The 22,050-nt window shown below is 45.1% G+C and overlaps 1 protein-coding gene across 1 annotated transcript in view; it reads right to left on the bottom strand.

Annotated features, from left to right (window-relative positions):
- GNB5 (G protein subunit beta 5) overlaps nucleotides 1-22,050 on the bottom strand; it is a 125,894-nt gene that overhangs the window by 44,011 nt on the left and 59,833 nt on the right. The window contains exons 8-9 of the mRNA XM_030189311.1: nucleotides 17,265-17,356; nucleotides 10,117-10,165 (exon numbers count right to left, since the gene is read on the bottom strand). Coding sequence (XP_030045171.1) covers nucleotides 10,117-10,165; nucleotides 17,265-17,356 — 141 coding nt within the window. The remainder of the gene's footprint in view (nucleotides 1-10,116; nucleotides 10,166-17,264; nucleotides 17,357-22,050) is intronic.

The following is a 22,050-nucleotide window of genomic DNA, read 5'->3' as shown; positions in this document are numbered from 1 at the left end:
ATTGATACGAATTGAGATCACTGTTTATTTCTGTATCAATATTACCGTTACAATTTGGAAATGTTATCAGATGTTTATATTTTGTCCTGTATCTAAATCAGTACAATAAAGACTTCTAAAAATTAAAAAAAAAAGAATTGCCCTTAAAGTTCATAAACCACTGTTAAGACAGATCTGGGGAAAGGCACTGCTTATCTCTGGGGTCAAGTAGCATGGAATCTTGCTACTCTTTGGGATTCTCCGGTACTTGTGACCTGGACTGGTCACTATTAGAAACAGGAAACTGGGCTGGAAGGACCTTTGGTCTGACCAGTATGGTTTTTTTTTAATGTTATGTCCTCTTCATCTGAGAATCTTCTACTGAGCCATTTAGTGGCAGAGAAGTATAAAACAAAAAGCAACCCAAGAGACATGAGCAGTTCTGGAGTCTGTCCTACTGCTGGAATTTGTGGATTTTCAGACCAAGTCTGCCTCTTTCCGAGTACAGTACTGGCAGAAAATGGAAAGTTACAGGGATCTGCTAATCAGAGGGGAAACACGCCAGTGTTGTAGCCTTGAAGGTTGGAGACAGAGACCAGGGGGAGGGTTATTTCAAGATAAGAGCATCTTAGCTACAGGCAGCAGATTTTCTCATTATATGTGAGAACGTGGGAACAAGGCCACAACACTCAGAAATGTGCAAAAAACAACAAAAGTAATTGGCTGCTCAAGGTCAAGAAAGATCCAAAAAGTTACTGAGATATGCTTTTAAATTTTCACCCTTCAGATTTATTTATTTACAGACACTTGATATACCATCATTCGGACTGGAGTGCTGCTGGGCCACAAACTATGGTGGAAGTTCTATAAATATTTGCCAAAATATGGGTGCTAAAATGCACTATGGTTTGCATCAATTCTATAATATTATTGGGGTACCCAGATTCTGGACATACCAGCATTGGCACATCCATGTTCTCCCAGTAACCCATGTGGTAAAGAATTTGAGGGTACTTTTTGATTCGGCACTGTCCTTTAGGTCGCAAATTTAATCGGTTGTGAAGAAGTCCTTCTTTAAGTTGCAACTTCTAAATAAGTTACATCCATTAATTTCTCGGGTGGATTTTCAAAAGGTACTGCAGAATATGTTTTTTTTATCAGGTTTGGACTATTGCAATAATGGATGTGTAGGTTTGCCTGCAGTATGCATCCAATCACTGCAAAATTCCGCAATACATATCCTCTATGGGTTATCTAAATATGATCATATTACTCCTTTTTTTAAGAAATTGCATTGGCTACCAGTACGGGAGCAGATTATGTGTTGATATTGGTTAATTAGACTTGGCAGACTGTTTTCATTGGCATAGACCACATCAAGCACTTCGCTCTGAGGACTCGAGTACGTTAGAAGTGCCTGATTTTCAGCTCTTTAGGCTTGAGTGCACAAGATAGAGAATCTGTTGTGCTGCAGGGCCTGTTCAATGGATTAAGTTACTGACAGCTCTCAGGAAGCAGGAAAACTTTGCAGCGTTTAAAAAAAAACTGTGAAACAATATCTGTTAGCACAGGCAGGTTTGTGAATTGCACAGTAGTTTTTGAAGGACTTTTGGTTGATTGTATTACTGGGCTTGATTTTATCTGGTAGTGTATTACTTTGTTTTATAGGTTTTATTTGTTTCTACTCTGCTCTGAATAAGAGCGGAATATAAATTGTAATAAATGAAATGAAAAAAAATGTATGCACGCCCACTTACATGTCATGGCTGGCAAAAATGTGACAAGCTACGCACATATCTGGTAGTTTTCCATGACATGCGAATGTCAGTGGGAGACACACCCATACCCCACCCATGTGTACATCCCCCTCACAGATGTGCTTGATGTCACTTATGCATGCCCTTATAGATTAACGCTTAGGACAAGGGTGTAAGTGGCAATTAAGGCGCCAATTACTTTTTTTGTTTTTTTGTGCATTTCTGTGTGTAGATCCCTCGTTCCCATACCTAACCACTGGCACAGTCGTCCTCCACAAATTTTAAGGTGATTCCACTAACTTCCAAACAGTATCAGATCAAATGTACAGATGTCACCAAATATAGGCATAACTAAATTTACTGATGTTATTCAAAGTCGTTGTGAAAAATTACAGAAGGACCTTACGAGACTGGGAGACTGGGCGGCTAAATGGCAGATGACGTTTAATGTGAGCAAGTGCAAGGTGATGCATGTGGGAAAAAAGAACCTGAATTATAGCTACATCATGCAAGGTTCCACGTTAGGAGTTACGGACCAAGAAAGGGATCTGGGTGTCGTCATCGATAATACACTGAAACCTTCTACTCAGTGTGCTGCTGCGGCTAGGAAAGCGAATAGAATGTTGGGTATTATTAGGAAAGGTATGGAAAACAGGTGTGAGGATGTTATAATGCCGTTGTATCGCTCCATGGTGCGACCGCACCTTGAGTATTGTGTTCGATTCTGGTCGCCGCATCTGAAGAAAGATATAGTAGAATTGGAAAAGGTGCAGCGAAGGGCAACTAAAATGATAGCGGGGATAAGATGACTTCCCTATGAAGAAAGACTAAGGAGGCTAGTGCTTTTCAGCTTGGAGAAGAGACGGCTGAGGGGAGACATGATAGAGGTATATAAAATAATGAGTGGAGTGGAACAGGTGGATGTGAAGCGTCTGTTCACGCTTTCCAAAAATACTAGGACTAGGGGGCATGCAATGAAACTACAGTGTAGTAAATGTAAAACAAATTGGAGAAACTTTTTCTTCACCCAACGCATAATTAAACTCTGGAATTCGTTGCCAGAAAACGTGGTGAAGGCGGTTAGCTTGGCAGATTTTAAAAAGGGGTTAGACGGTTTCCTAAAGGACAAGTCCATAAACCACTACTAAATGGACTTGGGAAAAATCCACAATTCCAGGAATAACATGTATAGAATGTTTGTTCGTTTGGGAAGCTTGCCAGGTGCCCTTGGCCTGGATTGGCCGCTGTCGTGGACAGGATGCTGGGCTCGGTGGACCCTTGGAGGCATATTTTCAAAGCACTTTGGGAGGCTAAGTTCCATAGGTTTCTATGGAACTTTGGGAGGCTAAGTGCTTTGAAAATATGCCTCTTGGTCTTTTCCCAGTGTGACATGTACTTGTGTACTTATGTAATTTCCACTGATGCAATAATGAGGAGAAAGTATGTAAATCTGATGTGTTCTTTTATATAGTGTAATATGTAACAAAGGTAATGCTTTGCTTTCTGTGTATTATGTTGCCATAATTTTCTGTATCTCTATTTCTCCTGTTTTGCCTTTTCTTAATGTAAACATAGAGGCTGTAACTGACAAGTTCCTAACACACACTACTACTACTACTACTACTATTTAGCATTTCTATAGCGCTACAAAGCATCCCCGGCTTTTGCTGTGGAGGCGCAGGGGGCTGCTTAGGCGCACGCTGTTGACGAGAACGAGCGCGCTGGGGCTGTCCCTGTGCCTGACGAGGCCTTCGGGCCGGCTGGGTGTACCTACGCTTGGCAAAAGAATAGGGTACAGCCTGCCGGGCCCGGGAAAAACGTCAACCTGCTGAGGTGGGTGCTGAAGGCGCCCGGTGGGAGAGCTTGTCGAGGGCGGTTTCCCGCTGATGCAGTTGGTCCATCAGCTGCTCGACCTTCTCACCAAAGATATTATCCCCCCGGCAAGGGACGTCGGCCAGTCTCTGCTGGGTGCGGTTGTCCAGGTCAGAGGCACGCAGCCATGAGAGCCTGCGCATCACTATACCTTGGGCCGCAGCACGAGATGCCACGTCACAGGTGTCATAGATACCCCTGGACAGGAACTTTCTGCACGCCTTCAGCTGCCTGACCACCTCCTGATAAGGCCTGGACTGCTCTGGCGGGAGCTTATCAACCAGGTCCGCCAGTTGCTTCACAGTGTTCCGCATGTGGATGCTCGTGTAGAGCTGGTAAGATTGGATGCGGGTCACGAGCATGGAAGATTGGTAGGCCTTCCTCCCAAACGAGTCCAGAGTGCGAGACTCCCGCCCCGGGGGCGCCGAGGCGGTATCCCTCGAACTCTGTGCCCTCTTGAGAGCAGAATCCACGACCGCCGAGTCATGGGGCAATTGGGGCCGCATTAACTCTGGGTCCGAGTGGATTCTGTACTGGGACTCTGCTTTCTTGGGAATGGTGGGATTAGATAATGGTCTCATCCAGTTCCGAAGCAGTGTCTCTTTGAGGACATTGTGCAACGGCACCGTGGAGGACTCTCTAGATGGTGATGGATAGTCGAGGACCTCGAGCATCTCAGCCCTCGGCTCATCCACAGAGACCACGGGGAAGGGAATGCAAATAGACATGTCCCTTACAAAGGAGGCAAAAGAGAGGCTCTCAGGAGGCGAGAGCTTCCTCTCTGGTGAAGGCGTGGGGTCCGAGGGAAGACCCGCAGACTCCTCTGAGGAGAAATATCTGGGGTCTTCCTCTTCCCCCCACGAGGCCTCTTCCTCGGTATCGGACATAAGCTCATGTAGCTGAGTCCTTAACCGGGCCCGGCTCGACATCGAGGCACCGAGGCCTCGGTGTCGTCGAGCGGTGGACTCCCGCGCCGGCGGGGACGAAGCTCCCTCCATCGACGGGGACTCCACCTGCGTGGCGGTCGAGACCGGCGCCGCAAGTGGCGGCGGTGTCGACGGCCTCGGCACCGGGCTAGAGCTCGCCGGCGCCACAGTCAACGGCGCCGAGGGCGCAAGCACCCCCCGGCGCCGGCACAGCCTGGCGCATCAGCCCTTCCAGGATCCCCGGAAGGATGGCTCGGAGGCACTCATCCAGGCCCGCTGCCGGGAAAGACGGGGGGGCCGGTAGAGGTGTCGGTGCCGGAAGCTGCTCGGGTCCAGGAGACTGCACCGAAGTGCTGGGACCCTGACGCGTCGGTACCTCCACTACCGAAGGGGATCTCTCCTCTCGACGCGGACGCTTCGGCGTCGACTCCTCGCTGGTACCAAGAGCCGGATGCATCGAAGGCGACCGATGACGGTGCTTCTTAGATTTCTTGCGGTGCCCGTCATCGGTGCCAGGTGGAATGGAGGAGGAGGAGGTCGATCCCCCTCGGTCTCGAGGAACCGGGTCAGACAGGGTTCGGTCCCGAGGGCCATGGGCCGAAGGAGTGACCGGGGCCGATTGCCCACGCGGCCTCTCACCCCTACCCTCACCGGAGGTCCGGCGGGCCGACGGGACCTGTGCTCCTGGGGTCGATGCCATCGGTGCCGATTTCGCGGGCATCGATACCGGTACCGAAGAACCGGCCGTCGATACCGATGCCGTCGAGGTCGACGTCGAGGGGCCGGCGCAAGTTCCGAAAAGACGGTCCCGTAGAACTTGCCTCGCAACCTGAGTCCGTTTCCGGAGACCAAGACACAAAGAACACGACTTGATATTGTGCTCCGGCCCGAGGCACTGGAGGCACCAAGCGTGGGTGTCGGTCTGCGAGATAGGCCGGCCGCACCGACCACACTTCTTAAATCCACTCGGGACCTTCGAGGACATCGACGGAAAAATCGCGTCGGCGAAATTAAAGTCGTCGATGGTGGCGGTAAATCACACCTCGAAAAATAAATCGACCGCGCAGCCACAATGCCGCAACGCGACGCCCCCGCTAGAAAACGAGGGAAAACAAGCGCGTTCACACTTTTTTTTTTTTTTTTTTTTTGAAGAAAAAGAAAAGGGTCCGGAACGCGCCCAGAAACAAACAAAAAAACTAAGAAAATTCGCGAAAACGCGACGGTTTTTCGGGGCTGAACAAGACTGGCGGGAACGGTCGCGCACGGGCGGGAAGACGGCCGCGCATGCGTGGTGGGCGTGCCCTGTGTGCGGACCGCCCGCGAAGCTTCTTCCGGTTGGTGGGGGCTGCCGCGGACGTCACCCAGTCGTGAGAACAAGCAGCCTGCTTGTCCTCGGAGAATTGAAGTTCTCCTATTTAAAATCATTTCCAGGAGTTCTACAGAATGGCTTCCTGCCAATAAGTGTTTCCTGGGGTTCTCCTTCCATAGCTGCTAATTTCTCTCTCTGCTTTATGAACTAAAGAACTACTTAAAGCCTCTATGAATATGCCAGATACTCAACAGATGTACTCACATACTGTGCACACTGATAAATACTGTTGACTGGGGCCATACCCAGATTTTCAGCACCATCATCCGGATCATGCTGCTGATAATCTCTGCAGACTACTTCAGTGCTGTCCAGACAGTGCCAGGGTAGTCCGGTGTTGGAGCTTGGGCAGATTCAGGAGTTGTCCAGAGACCGATGATATTCAGCTGCCCTAAATTATTCAATGGTTATCTGAGTAATGGCGCTGAACATCACCATTATCCAGATAATCGCAGCTTTCTCCGTTATAACTGGATGATCTGGGTAGCAGTTGGTGCTGAATATTTGGGTGTAACTTCCAATGCCATGGTCAGCCTTTAAATGAAACACTGCCCACGGAGCTTGAATGTTGATCGATAAATATGCAAATAGGAAGACAGATTTGCATTAAGTGGCAGTAGTACACGCAGATATCCTTAATAAATATGCATGAGAGAGATCTTGAAAACCTAACAGGCTGGTGTTAAATCACCTAGCCACCCGCCTGGGGTTACCCCGCGGCCACTTACAGGGTCTATCCCCAGCACAGCTCAAGTCTGCCTGCACCTGCCGCTTGTGCTCTACACTAGCACCCTCTTCTCACCGACGGGTCACAATGCCTCTGGGCGAGTCTCCCGCTCTCAAATTATCCCCAGTGATTTGTACATTACTGAAGCCACACTCCCAGTGGTCCCACAGTTCCCAGAAAGCACTCACAGACCCAACAAACAAACCACCAGGATTCTTTATCAGTCCAGACAATAGAGTCAACAAGCTAAACAGGTTTATTGTCACACTGGAACAATGAACAAAAAATGTGCAATCAGCAAACAATAACAGGTAACTGATAAATAGATCAATTATAACACTAACTAAACATCTATATACACTGTCCAAACAGTACCTGAGAAGGTCAGGACATAGAATTCACCAAGCCTCAGCAAAGAAATGTGTCTCTCTTTCGTCCCCGGCTAAGACTGAAGCAACAACCAGCATCTGCTGGATAATTACAAACTCCAGGATAATCAGAGCCCAGAATAATCAAGTTTCAAATAAAAACTGGTTACATCACTACAGGCAGTGTTGCCAATTAACCAGTGTCAAAACCCGCCCAAAATTTCACACCCCGCCCCCACAGTCATCAACCCAGTCCCCGCTGTCATCAGCTCCACCCCCGCCATCACCAGCCCCTCCCCCGACTTCACCAGCCCCGCCACCGCTGTCACTAACCATCCCCCAATGTCACTAACCACGCCCCCAACATCACTAACCGCGCCCCCAAACCGCAGCGCCGGCGGAGAAAAAAAAACCGCCCAGGAAAAAAGCAGCCCAAAAAAGCGCAACCCGCAGCGGTCAGAAATTTCCCGCAGCGGGTCGCAGAAAACCACCCAGTTGAGTGGGAAAACCGCCCATCTGGCAACCTTGACTACAGGTACTTCCTATTATCTATGTGCCAACTAAAAGAAAGAGAAGTCAGTCCTCTGTAAACAGCTTTAAGCATAAAGATGCACCATCTGCTGGCCAGATAGGAGAAATACACTTCAGCACATAATCAATGCAGGAAATACATTTTACAGGCTTAAAACACTGTTTCTTCACACCAAGAGCCATTTTACAGAGCGGGAGTAAGCCCAATGCGGGCTTACCATTCGCTCTTCCGGGACTACCGCCGGCCCAACATGGCCGCCGCCGGTAGTCCCGCCCTGAGCGCGCGCCAAAGAAAACCCACGAAAATGGCTTCCACGGCGCTAACTAGGTGGTAATCGGATACTGCCAGGTTAGCGTGGGAGCCCTTATTGCCACCTCATTGGGTGGAGGTAAAGGCTCCCCGCTGCATGGGGTGGTGCTTTTACCAGCTGCGGAAAAAAACAGCCCGTCACTAGCGCAGGGCCCTTTTTCCTGCAGCTTAGTAAAAAAAAAAAAAAAAAAAACAAGTCAGGAAACCACTGTTCCATGTGCCTAAATTAGCATCTCTAAAAATGCACTACATCTCTCTTGTTAAAGTTAAGTGCTTATTTTCAGTAGGCTCCTAAATTTAAGAAATTAGAACATGGGCAGGTACAGGAGTGAATTTAGGGCAGGGAATAAAGATAGCTGTCCATATTCAGGCACATTTTCAGCCAAACCTTACTGTAGGTTCCTAATTTTGACTGAAAATTCTTCAAAATTTAGGAGCCTAAAAATTAGTAACCTAAGTGAAGAGCCGAGTGTTTTTTCAAAATTGATTCTCACATCTCCATTCACTAGGAACTAATCCAAACATCTCTACTAATATAGATCTCCCATATATAAGGCATCTACGTGGAGAATATGCACCAGTTCTGCAATGCAAATAAAATATCAACAGAAGAAAAAGTGCTGGCAGCAGCCAACTTATGTTCTTGTTGGGGGCAGATGTTGTGGATAAGATAGATGGATAGATGCCCAGATTCAGGGCAAAGCCAGTCAGGAAGTTTAAAAAGGAGCAGAGATGAAAACTCATGCCGATCCATAAAGGAAAGTCTACCAGACCTTTATCTGCCTGAGGTTACTCCCATTACTTGCCAACTGCATGGGAAAGAGCTGGGTTGAATTCATTTCCTAGTGATATTATTGATAGGTTTCTGCAAGTGGTCATTAAGAGCTAGGAACCAACAACATACAACCAAAGGGGCAGTCCCCTTTTGCAACCCCTTCCAGCAACCCTGTGGGAGGCACAACATTTTTGGTCAGTTGGGTCTAACATGAGTGAGTTTTTGCATTATGTTATTAGTAGAATGGTCAAACACAAAAGAAAAATAAACATGCACCCTAAGGTGAACATATAACCAATGCAGGGACTTACAGATTAGTTCGCTATCACGAGGGATGCAAGATAGTTTTCACCAGCCCCTGAACTGGATACTTCCCAATTCCCCGCCCACCACCTCCAATATCATGTAGCACACTGGTCTAGGTCTCCTCATTTCCAGATAGGGTAGAGATTATAGGGTAGAACCAGATAATGAAAAACTCAGATAAGGGGGACTGATGCTGTAGATACTTTGATATTAATTTCATCAAAAAGGAGGAGGAGGAGGGAAAATCACAACTATTAGAGGCAGTAGTGCGACTCTGGGGAAAACTGAAGCAATTACAAGCAGTGGTGAGAAAGTAGCAGGAATAATGGGGGTTTTCCCTTAAACCCTGAGGCATCTAATTTAGACTTCTGCAGGCAATCCTCCCATCAAGACAGCCTCAAAATTCTTGGCCCAAGATGGTATAATTGAAGGTTATTGCACAAAAGAACAATCTCATTGCAGAAAAATATCAATGATGGAAGCCTCTAAGCTCACTGGTTAAAAATAATTCTTTTTTACAAGTTGAGGTAGAATAGTTTGGGACTGTTATACAGTCCAAAAATTCATATTTTCTCCAACCGTTATTTATATTAACATATGTCACTGGGGTTTAAGTTTTAATTTTCATATTTATGTGGGTTTTGTTTATGCAATTTTTTAGTAAGCAGCAGCCTCTTTGATAGTTGCTTTTTTCACTCTGTATTATTAAAAAAACAATACAAATAAAGATTTTTTTTTTTTAAATCATATTTTCTGAAATTTTCCCACAATTACGAGAGGCAAAAAATTACGTTGTAAGTGTGTTATAAATTCTATCTGGTCTCTCCCTGGTAATTCAAAGGCTTAGTACAGCTTCTATTTCGAGTCTTTTATCCAAACAGGTTCAGAAATTAGCATGAAACCACCTCAATGATGAAACGCGACAAGTTCCAATGGCTGCTGTACACAAAAACCTCTGTATGTTGTTGATATTGTCATTATTACTTTTAACCAGTTACAGCTGGCCACAATGAGGAGTAGGAGAGTGTCTGTTCTCAAATGAAGAAGGCTGCTGGTAAAAGGTTATTTTTCAAAGAGGTCAAAGAGGAAAGTACCTAGAAGTTCCTCAGGCTGGTAAAGCTACAGAAACTCCCTCACTCGTAAATTATGTTGACTTTCCAAAACTGATAAATGCAAAGATTTTCTAGGAAACTTACAGTGGCGTCATCTGAACCAGATGCAAATGCATCCCCACTGGGGTAGTACCTGAAAGAATAGGAATAACAATTTCAATTTTTGCAGCAGAAATAATAAAGAATAAAAATTTGAAAAAAAACAATAAGTGAAGGCACATTTTCACATGCTGTGCTATGGCCACAATATTCTACCCATTAAAGCATTTTCTGTGGTCCATAATTATATTTCATTTTTACCTAAGAATCTGACACAGAGCATAACATGGATTCTTCTTGAAGTGCTGGTATTAATCAGGTCTGGCTGAATACTGGCACAGAGTATCAGTTAACTAACCTGGCATAATTAGGCCTGCATTTAGGACTGGATTCTATATATGGCACCTGAAAAATCAGTGCCAAAAATATTTCCACCTAGGCGTATTCTGTAAACCGCACCTAGATTTAGGCACGGTTTATGTTCCTAGCCAGTTTATAGAATATGCCTAGTGGCCATGCCTGTGCCTAACTCTAGGCATGTCCATTTATGCCAAGTAAAACTTGGTGTAAACACCGGCACCCAAGTTAGGTGCGGAGCAGGTGTATTCTATATCCGTGCATGTAGATTTTCAGAATGCCCATGGTCCACCCATTCCATGCCCATGGCCACGTGTTAGAATTTACATGCACCACTTTACAGAATACGCCTAGGAAGTTGTGCGTGTAAATTCTAATTAATGCCAATTAGTATCAATAATTGCTTGTTAAGTGGCAATTATCAGCACTGACTAGTTTGTTAAGTAATTAAGTTGCGCGCATAAATCCAGAATACGACTGGATTTGCACCCATGATTTCAGAAGCGCTATATAGAATCTGGGGGTTTATGTGGTTCTTCCTACCCCTCTAGTTATTTCGGGAACCAGAGTTCAATACCGGTAGTGTCCAGATAACTTCCAAGTCTACCTCGACCCCACCCTCGAACTTAGGCACTATCCAGAGAGTGCCGTAGTGGGCAGAGCTAATATTCAGCTTCTCCTGCCTGGTTAAATTGCTCTACAAACTAATCCAGATATTCCTAAGGGTGTGCTTTTTGCAGGATTAAGAAGTGTGCAAAGCACCCACACACTTTACGTGAGGTGGGCTGTTTTGGAAAGTGCCTCATTACACTATCTATGCTATGCCAGAGATTTATATCCCCCAGGTTCAAAGCAGGTTACATAAATTTATAATACACACAACAGAATAGCTCTCACAAAAATGTAGACATACATTATTCTAATGTTTACAATTTTTCAAAGAAGAACACCTTAACTCTCTTCTGAAAAACTGCATAAGGAGAGGTTAAGAGAATGTCTAGTGGTTGCGCTCTAGAAATGTTAATAGTAGTAGTAGTAGTAGTAGTAATAGATTCCAAGCCTCAGACACACAATAAAAATAGGATCTTTGATGTACCCGTTTATACTTTATACCCCTAACTGATGGAAAAGATAACAGTAATCGATCACAATTATGATTTCCAATCTGTCTACCCAATATCCTAATTGAGGGGCCCTTTTACAAAGTGACAGTAAGCCCAACGCTTGCACTATGAGATTTAGATGCAGGTTGTTATAGAACAGTGGGTAGCAAGATGTGCATGCAAATTCAAATTGGTGCCAATTAGCCCAAGTATTGGTACTAATTGTCTCATTAGTCAATTTAGTTGGGCATACATCTTGAATCTGCGCCCGATTTTGGGTGCCATGTATAAGGGGATGTTGTGCAGCAGTAGGACAGAAACAAAGACAGCCTCACAGCTTTGAAAAGTTAAGACAAGGAACCAAGGAAGCACTGGAACTCTGGAGTATTTTCTCATAGCCCTTTTCTTTCCTTCTTATGTGAAGAAGCACAGGCTCCTTGCAGAAAAGACACAGCATTACAACAATGCTGTTCTTTTTCAGGTTAAAGCACAGTTCTCTCATACTGAGCAACGGGAATTCTGTATACCACTGCAATTACAGACTTGGGTGCATGCTCAAAATACTGGCTGATTGTTTTTGTAAGAATTTGGAGACGAAGTGTACCAAGGAACTAGTAATATATTTCTGTTTCATGAATAAGCTGAAAGGGTTGAACTTAGGACCGAAAGTGGTGAACTGGATAAGAAACTGGTTGACCGACAGGTGGCAGAGGGTGGTGGTAAATGGAATCTGCTCGGAGGAAAGGAAGGTGAGCAGTGGAGTTCTTCAGGGGTCGGTGCTGGGGCCTATTCTGTTTAATATATTTGTGGGAGATATTGCTGAAGGTTTGGAAGGAAAGGTGTGCCTTTTTGCGGATGACACGAAAATAGCCAATACAGTGGATACCCTGGTCGAGGGTCTGGCAGTTAAAATTTAATTAGAAAATCAAAAATACAGCTTCACACCTGCTGTGTATACCAGTGGATGTAGGAAAAAAAAACATCACCCTACTGACTTTAATCAGTGTTAATATATGTGGAGAAAAAAGCTTCAGTAACGCCACCCAGCCAGCCCGAAATCATCAGACTATAAGTTGTGAGCCCAGAGCAACATCATCTAGCTCAAAAAAAACTCCACAGTGTTTAAATTAAGCTAAACAGGTGATCAAATATAGGTTAATTCCTTTTAAATCATAAGGTGAAAATTTTGCAAAAATCTTGGCTAATCATATGGGTCGTGTGCTACCTTTTCTCATCCATGAGTCACAGGTAGGTTTTGTTCAGGGCCGCTCTGTGGCTAAAAATCTTAGCAGTATTCTGGTCTCCTTAGAGTTTGTGAATACAAGTCAAATGCCTTCTATACTTGTTAGTTTCGATGCTGAGAAGGCCTTTGACCAGGTCCTGTGGGAATTTTTATTCGCTGCCCTGGAAGCATATGGTTTTATGGGGCAGTTCGTGGCAGCAGTCAAGACTTTGTATTCTTCACCTCAAGCAAGGGTAATGGTTAATGGACAATTCTCTACGGATTTTTTGATTGGCCATGGGACCAGGCAGGGGTGCCCATTGTCACCTCTTCTATTTGTCTTATATCTAGATCCCCATATTTGTGATATTCATTCTAACCCTGACATTCAAGGGGTTGTCTTCAGCGGGGACAGCTTCAAGGTGGCGGCCTTTGCTGATGACCTTTTGGTGCTTCTAACTGCACTCTTGGAGACCTTTGGTGAATTCAGAGATTTTGCGGAATTCCGATTGAATCTGGACAAATCTGAGGCTTTGGCTACATCTCCAGATATCAAGCTTTCTTGGCCTGGGCCGTTTCCGCTCTGGTGGGCAGATCGGTCCTTTAAGTATCCATGTATTCTTCTTACTCCTGCTGTGGCTGATCTGTACCTCCTCAATTTCACTTGGATGTTGCTTAAAACGGAACAGCAGCTGGAGCACTGGCAGGCGCTGCCTTTACCCTTAGTAGGGCATATTAGTCTCATTTGGATGGTGATGCTTCCCAGATGGCTGTATTTGCTTCAAACGCTACCACTGCGATTGTTACAGAGAGATATACGGCATTTTAAGCGGCTTGCTATGCGTTTTTGTTGGGCCAGGAAGAAGTCAAAGCTGTGTTGTCAATATCTGATGGGTAATTGGACTCAGGGTGGGTTAGGCTTGCCCAATATGAAGCTTTATATGTTCGGGATTGTCTCTACTCTTCTAGCTGTTTCACTCCCCTGGGTCTCGAGACAGCCTACTTTGCTCCTTATATCCTGCTCTCTCTTTTACACGAGGATCAGTCTTTCATCACCAGCCATCTGAGGAGCAGTGCGCTTTTGGGTCCACTGAGAGAGGCATGGCGTATGATAGTAAGGAGCTTGGGAGGGGATCCACAAGCTACTGATCTGCTATCTCTGAGAGGTAACATAGTAAATGACGGCAGAAAAAGACCTGCATGGTCCATCCAGTCTGCCCAACAAGACAAACTCATATGTGCTACTTTTTGTGTATACCCTACTTTGATTTGTACCTGTCCTCTTCAGGGCACAGACCGTATAAGTCTGTCCAGCACTATCCCCGTCTCCCAACCACCAGCCCCGCCTCCCACCACTAGCTCTGGCACAGACCGTATAAGTCTGCCCAGCACTATCCTCGCCTCCCACCACCGGCTGGCTCTGCCACCCAATCTCGGTTAATCCCACTTTCCAGCCTGGTTTGGATAATCAGGTTTTTGCTCAGTGGGAGGGGTTAGGTCTTGGGAACTTGGAACATGTTATGGATGCGGAGGGAGGATTTAAGTCTTTGGACCTTCTAAAAAGGCCAAGAGAGCGTTCAGTGGGGAGACACCTTCGCACATTGCCAACTAAAACATTACATTCGGTCCTTAAATACGGAGGCCTTGCGTCTTTATATTGGAGCCAACCTTAAAATGTTTTTGAAGTCAAATTGGATAGTGCACCCACTATCTCAGGGATCCATAGGGCTTGTGGAGGATTTGCAGGCCTAGGGGGTTGGAGCTGATCCAGCATAAATGGGAACAGGATGTGGGGGAGAGCTTGGCCTCTTGGGACTTACTTGCTTCCATTAAAAGTATTCTGCAGCTCACTAGCAATGCCAGTTACAGAAAATGTTCCTTTCGAGTTTTACATAGAGCTCACTTTACTCAAGTTCAGATGTTCCGGGTGGAGGGCCTGCCCTCACCTCTTTGTCCTAAATGTAAGATGTTGGACAGTACTTTTTACCATGCGTTTTGGGGTTGTGTGGTAGCCCGGCGTTTCTGGCACAGGGTCACTAATTATATGGCTTCTCTTTTTTCTTGTCAGATTGAAGGTACTCCTGTTCAACTGGTATTGGATTGCCCTGGGTCTTTTCAGGGTCCTACGGCGGAATGTATTTTGTTGTTTTGGAAGCTGTGCTTGTTGGCGAGAAAGTGTATTTTGTATTCCTGGACTTCAGCGCACCCGCCTGAATTTTGGCACTGGCGTAATCTTGTGCACCTGCTGCTATCTTGGGAGGCATGAGAGGCAAGGGGTTCATATACACGTAAATCCTGATTTTTGAAGCTTTGGAGCACATATCTGGCCTATTTGTCTCCACGGGGTAGGAATCTTATTTTAAATGTATTATGATGGACTCTTTCCCTTGGATGTATTTACTTTGTAACCCCTGGCTTAGCTTGTTTATGTTGGCCTATGATGGGGGGGTGGTTGGGAGGGAAGGGGGAGCAGGTAGCTGTTTTATGTTGTCTCTCCTTCTGTTGCTTTAGAGGGTCATTAGAGCCCAGGCCTTCCAAGGTGGCAGTAGGGGGAGAGTCCAAAGAGTCATGGGGGAGGGGTGTTGAGATAATTATGGGGAGGGCTCTCTGGGGCTTTCTCCATCCTTCTCACATCACCATCTTTCCTGCACTCAAAACATTTTAGTTCCCTCAGTTCTTTTCCCCACAGTACTCAGAAACTTGCTTCCATTCCATCTGGTACCCAGTTCTGAGAAATAAAAGGTCCAATCTAACACTAAAATACAACAAACAGAACAGCTGGACAATGAGTGTGAAGAAACTGTTTTTTAAGCATGCAGAATGTATTGAATATTTTCCTGCATTATGTTCTGAAGTATATTTCTCCTGTTTGGGCAGCAGATGGTGCATGTTTATGCTTAAAGCTGTTACACAGGACTGATTTCTCTTTCTTTTAGTTGGCACACATATTAGGAAGTGCCTGTAGTGGTGTAACCAGATTTTATTGAAACTTGACTGTTCTGGGCTCTGATTGGCCTGGACTTTTGAAAATTAGCCAGCAGATACCGGCTGTTGCTTCAGTCTCAGCCAGAAAGAAAGAGAGACAGATCTCTTTGCTGAGGCTCCCAGGTACTGTTCAGACAGTATATAGATGTTTAGTTACTGTTATAATTGATCCATATTTCAGTTACCTGATATTGTTTGCCAATTGCACATTTTTGTCCACTGTTCCAAGTTCTGCAAATAAACACAACTGTTTGTTCGTTCTGCTTGTCTGGACTGATAAAGAATCCTGGGGGTGGTTTGTGTGTTGGGTCTGTGAGTGCTTTCTGGGAACTGCGAGACCACTGGGAGCGGGGTTCCAGTAACCTAGAAATCACTGGGGAAAATTGAAGAGCGGGAGACTTGTCCAGAGGCAGTTGTGACCCAGTCAGTGGGAGAAGGGTGCTAGTGTAAATCACAGGCAGACCTGAGCTGTGCTGGGGATAGACCCTCTAAGTGGCCATGGGGTAACCCCAGGTGGGTGGCTAGGCATTTCATGACAATGAGTAATCAGGACTGCAAGCATTATGGTACAAAGACAGCTTTATTGATTATATACCCAACACAGAACAAGTGCCTGTATTACGGGTGACCTGATGCAGGCACTCATTGAAACATGGCTGCATTAGGTATCTAATCAATAAAGTTGTCTTTTTACCATACTGCTTGTGGTCAAGCTTATTCATTGTCCAACTTTCCCTCCTACCCTCTACCTCCCATCCAGTGGAACTCCTTAGCTTTCTTGCCCCTCTCTGCCACTTTCAGCCAAATAGTTTGGGCTTTATTTAAGCAAATAACCCATCAAAAAGCAAAACTACTACTACTACTACTTAGCATTTCTATAGCACTGCCAGGGTTACGCAGCGCTGTACAAGTTTAACATGGGGAAGGACAGTCCCTGCTCAAGAGAGCTTACAATCTAAAGGTTACAAACTATGTAGTCAGTGTAGGTATCATGAATAGGGAAGGTGGTTAGGTGCCAAAAGCAAGGGAGAAGAGATGGGCTTTGAGTAAGGACTTGAAAATGGGCAGGGAGGGCGCATGGTGTATGGGCTCGGGAAGTCTGTTCCAGGCATAAGGCAAAACAAAACTACTACTACTACTATAAATCACTTCTATAGCACTACCAGTCGTACGCAGCGCTTTACAATTGAACATGAAGACAGTCCCTGCTCAAAAGAGCTTACAATCTAAATCAGGACAAGTCAGGAGTCGAAATTATGGTGCACCCACTCTATATCTTTTGCAGAACGGATATACTAGAATGTCCCAGTTGATACAGTTGCAAAGCCAGTGTGGATTATATGCTTGTAATGACCAAATCACATTTGTATAAATCAGCACAGACACAACATGCACTACAGTACGCTGATCCTGTAATCAGACTTTTATGACTCTTGTCATGCACCTGATAAAAAAATAAAATAACCTATTACAGTGGCATAATAGTTTTGAGATAGGATATTTCCACCATACAATCGCATGCAGACCTGACACTGTTGATATCCGACTCATGGGTTTCAAAGGACTGGATGCACTGGCCAGACCGCATATCCCATACAACTGCTTTTTTGTCACATCCCTAGAAAAACAAAAATGGATAGAAGTTTGTACATACGGTCATCTGTACATGCCCTTTTGCCTAGTCAATCCAGTCACTATTTTCATCTCTATCAACCCACTATGGAGGCAATTCTATAACTGGGCGCAAAAAGTAAATGGATAGCATGCTTACTATATAACAGTAAGTACACATGTACTCTCCATTATAGAATACTAGCATTAAGTCAGCATCAGCATGTCTACATTAACATGCTAACACTTAAGCCAGGTCTATGGCGCCTAAATGCAATATCTAAGTGCATCATATACATATGTCAGCTCTGCCCCTGCCCCTCCCCTGGGAATGCCCAAGTAACAACTACACACTAAGCCATTTTAGTGTATAAATTATAGAAAACCACTTAGCCCCCTAATTCTATAAAAGCTGCCAAATACTGCACACGCAAATTTAGGTGCACACCCAGTTTGTTCATACAATTTAACTGAATGAGCCAATTAGTGACAATAACTGGCTTTTTAAAAAGCAATTATTGGCGCTAATTCGAATCAATTAACATGTGCACGCATTAATTTAGGCACATGATCCGTGCATACATTTTACATGTGTCCCAAAAAAGGGGTTGCAGAAATGAGAGGGGTCATGAGCAGATCAGGGCAGATTGTGGGTGTGCTTCTGGGTTATGCGTGCAATTATAGAATAAGCAGGTTCCGTGTGTAAATTTAGGCAGGGGCATTTGCACCACGTTTTCATTGGTGGGAATGGATGTGCCTAAACTTACACACAACTCTCGGGATTTAAGCGCTATTCTATAAACTATGGCTAACTTAAGGCGCAGCTTATAGAATAGCGCTTTAGCGGGGGGGGGGGGGGTTGGCACGATTTGTACAATTCACCTCTAGGTGTGCTACTGCCATTTATAAGCATAAGAGTGCACTTACCCATATGGATGGCAGTATTCTATGGGGCTGATATTCAGTCCATGGGAGTCAGACCGGCTAATTCCCGCAGTTGGTGCTAAGCCCGGATATTCAATGCCAGGCCATTTCCGGTGACCGGCATTGAATATCCAATTTATTTTTGGCCAGTTTAAAGATAATCGACCAAGTCGATATTCAGACTTAGCCGGTTATCTTTAAAGTGGCCAAAGATATCATGCGATGAAATATGGCCACCAAACTGGCTTCAAAAATAGGCAGATAGCCAATTATATTGGGTGATATAACCGGCTATCTGCTAGCCACTAACTGGGGATATTCAGCAGGGGATAGTCGGTTAAGTGCTATTTAACCAGTCAGCAGCCATTCTGGCCGGTTAAATAGTGCTGAATATCGGGGAGTATAAGAAGAGGCACTTACATTTGGGTGACCTGTTATAGAATGTCAGCTTGAGCCATAAACAACCTTGAAGGCCATGCCAGAGAGCTGGGCAGGTGCAGCAACCACAGACAGACCTGCTCAGTGTCATTAACTAACTACACAAAGCATCTGCTGGAGGGAAACTGCAATTTCTTACTCTCAAAATGAACAGCATCCCACAAATATTGTGGGACCTTAAAAAATAAAATCCTTTCTTTCTTTAGGGTTTTAAAAATCAGACAATTGGGGGTGAGGGGGGGGGCAGAAATCATTATTATTCCGAACCTCTTCTGAACAGCGTTGTTGGTATGGTACAATTAAATGAAGCACATCAGGGGGTTTCAAAATGGGCATCAGGCAAACCCTTGTAAAGCAGCTTTTTAACACAGTGGATAAAATTTGGACCACAGTAAGGAGCTGGGAATAGGGAACATGTTATGCTCTGTTTAACCAGAGAGAGGCTGGGCTGAAAACTGTCCCCTCCTCAAAGGGCTTTCACCTGTGTTGGCAAAGGGCTGGAGAAGAAGCACGACAATGTCAGCAGAGGGAGAATATGCAGGAATTTTTGTATCTGAAGGGTTTCCCTTTGAAATGATTTCACACTCCTGCATACTCTGGTCTGAAACATAGAACATGGTAGCAAAAAGACCATACGGCCTATCTGATCTGCCCATACAAACTAAAAGCCCAGTCTCTACTGCTCCTCTTTCTGCCTCAAAGATCCTCTGTGCTTGTCCCATGCTTTCTACGCCCCAACTCAGGCTGAAGGGGGAAAACCTAACACAGAAGAATGAAGAAGTGGGATATTTTAATCTGCTGTAAAGAAAATTACACAGTAATATTTTGAGGCCAGCCCCACAACTCAGGCCATACTACATGCAAGGGATCTGGGTCTGGATCCCCCATCTGCTGGCACTAAAGTTTGGACCTGTGTACAGTGAGAAGGTGCTGTGCTCACAAGACCCAGGAGGCAGCTGCGTTACTGGCGTAACCTCTCCTGGCCAACGAGTTAGGCTGAGACTGCACCTCAGAAGAGGCACCACTTAGGCCAGGTGTCCTCAAATCCAGTCCTCAAGGTCCACAATCCAGCCTGTTTTTCAGGATTTCCACAATGAATATGTAAAAGATCTATCTGTATTTTTTTTTTTTTATTACATTTGTACCCCGCGCTTTCCCACTCATGGCAGGCAATGGAGGGTTAAGTGACTTGCCCAGAGTCACAAGGAGCTGCCTGTACCAAAGTCCACCACCCTAACCACTAGGCCACTCCTCCCCTTACTGCTTCCATTGCATACAAATAGATCTCCTACATATTCATTGTGGAAATCTTAAAAACCAGGCTGGGCTGTGGACCTTGAGGACCCCTGCCAGGCTGGGTTGTGGACCTCGAGGATTGGATTTGAGGACCCCTGACTTAGGCTATCGAGAGTCACCTGAGCTACGTAGACACAGCATCTGGAGAGGGAGGGAAGACAAGCCTGAACATCTCAGAGACCAAGACGTGTCATTTCCCCCAAGACAAACAACAGATTAAGAAATAGTGGCATTCCTTCCTTAGAGGAAAATACATCTGATACCAAGGAGAAAAAAAGCACTGGGAGCTTTCTAAAAATATTCTCCCTCCCCAAAGGATAAGTTAAAAATGACTTTATATTGGAAGTCTGATGCATCTCACAAACAGGTCTAAGCAATGAGGCATAGAATTCTCTAGGGTTTAGTGGTCTTGCCAGTTCCAGAATGATCAGTGTTTCAGGCAGGTGAACACTTCAAGCAAGTTCCCTCAGTGAATTCAGCATAAACAGGCTTTTGTTGAGAATCAGGCAAGCGTGGCTTCTCAGTACACTTGAATTCATTCAGGCTTGTTTGTTGTGGGCACTGAAAGTTAAATCTCTTCCTCACAGTGGTCTGAATTTCTCACTCCCCCCCCCCCCCCCCCCCCAACAGGTCTGCCATCATTTGCTAGGCTAAGGACAGATGACTTGTCAGCTTGGTGGGTTTTCCTGCACGATTCTGGTTCTGCAGAGCAGCTGATACCTGCAGTACGGTGGCTCTTCTGACAGTGTTTTATACTAACTAACCACGATTCCATACCAGGAAAAAGTGAGCACAATTGCCCATCTTCACCAACAGGAGGTTTGAACACTTGCCTTTCCACAAAAGCGAATTATGGGGCCTTTTTACTACGACGCGTAGGTGCCTACGTGTGCTCAATGTGCGTCAAATTAGAACTACTGCCTGGCTACCACGTGCCCCTGTGGTAATTCTAATTTCTATGCACGTCCAATATGCACGGCAGAAAATAATTTCTATTTTCTACCGCATGGCGCTAACTGGGCAGTAATCGGCAGTGTATGCGCACTGACAATTACCACCCGGTTAATGCATGAGATCTTACTGCTAAGTCAATGGGTGGTGGTAAGGTCTCAGGCCCAAAATGGGTGTGCGATGATTGGTGCCAATTAACATCAATAACAGGTTGTTAGCGGCCAATTACTGCTTTTTAGCCAAACACACTGCGCACAAATTTTGGGATTGCCCACAAATTTAGGTGCCCAACCCATATATAGAATTCTGGGGTCTGAACAGATTCCTGAAGGAAAAGTCCATTGATCATTATTAAATTTGGGGGTTTTGCCTAACCACAACTCACTTGCCCTGTCCTTTTACCTCTCCTATTTATTCCCTTACCCTTAATTGTTCTGTCTGTTTATCTGTCTTATCTAGATTGTAAGCTCTTTGAGCAGGGACTGTCATTTTTGTGTATGGTGTACAGCGCTGCTTATGCCTTGTAGCGCTATAGAAATGATAAATAGTAGTAGTAGTAGTTTTACTTTGCTGCACGTCCATTTTTGGCCAAAAAAAATAAAGGCCTTTTTTACAAGTGCGCTGAAAAATGAACCTGTACACGCATCTACACCAGCTCAGGCCATTTTTCAGCACACCTTGGTAAAAGGACCCCCATATGTCTTATGCAGGATATGGAAGAAAAAAGTCTGACTACCATCACAGCACAGAACATCACCAGAAACTTTGAGCCTCTGAGTCCTTTCCATGCTCTCATTGGAACCTGCTTGGCTTTTTTTCTCTCTCTCTGCATCAAGGATTGAGAAGTTGTGTACAGGAAGATTTGTAAAACTATCCGCGTGGACAAGGCAAGTCCAAGAGAGAAATACTATCAAGTACCCAGGAAATTGTAGTAGGATGCGCTCATCTGGCTGGAACGCTCCCAGTTATTATTAAAAATCTCTTCTCCTTCTTGAACAACATGGGAGGTCATTTTAGAACAGATATGTGCCATCTGCACATGTAAAAATGCAATTTACAAGTGTAATAGTCAAACACGTGCAAGTAGCGATT

This window comes from Microcaecilia unicolor, chromosome 1 (assembly GCF_901765095.1).
Source record: "Microcaecilia unicolor chromosome 1, aMicUni1.1, whole genome shotgun sequence".
Lineage (NCBI taxonomy): Eukaryota > Metazoa > Chordata > Amphibia > Gymnophiona > Siphonopidae > Microcaecilia > Microcaecilia unicolor.
Note: the sequence above shows the minus strand (reverse complement) of the source record. Positions and strands in the feature narration are given on the sequence as shown.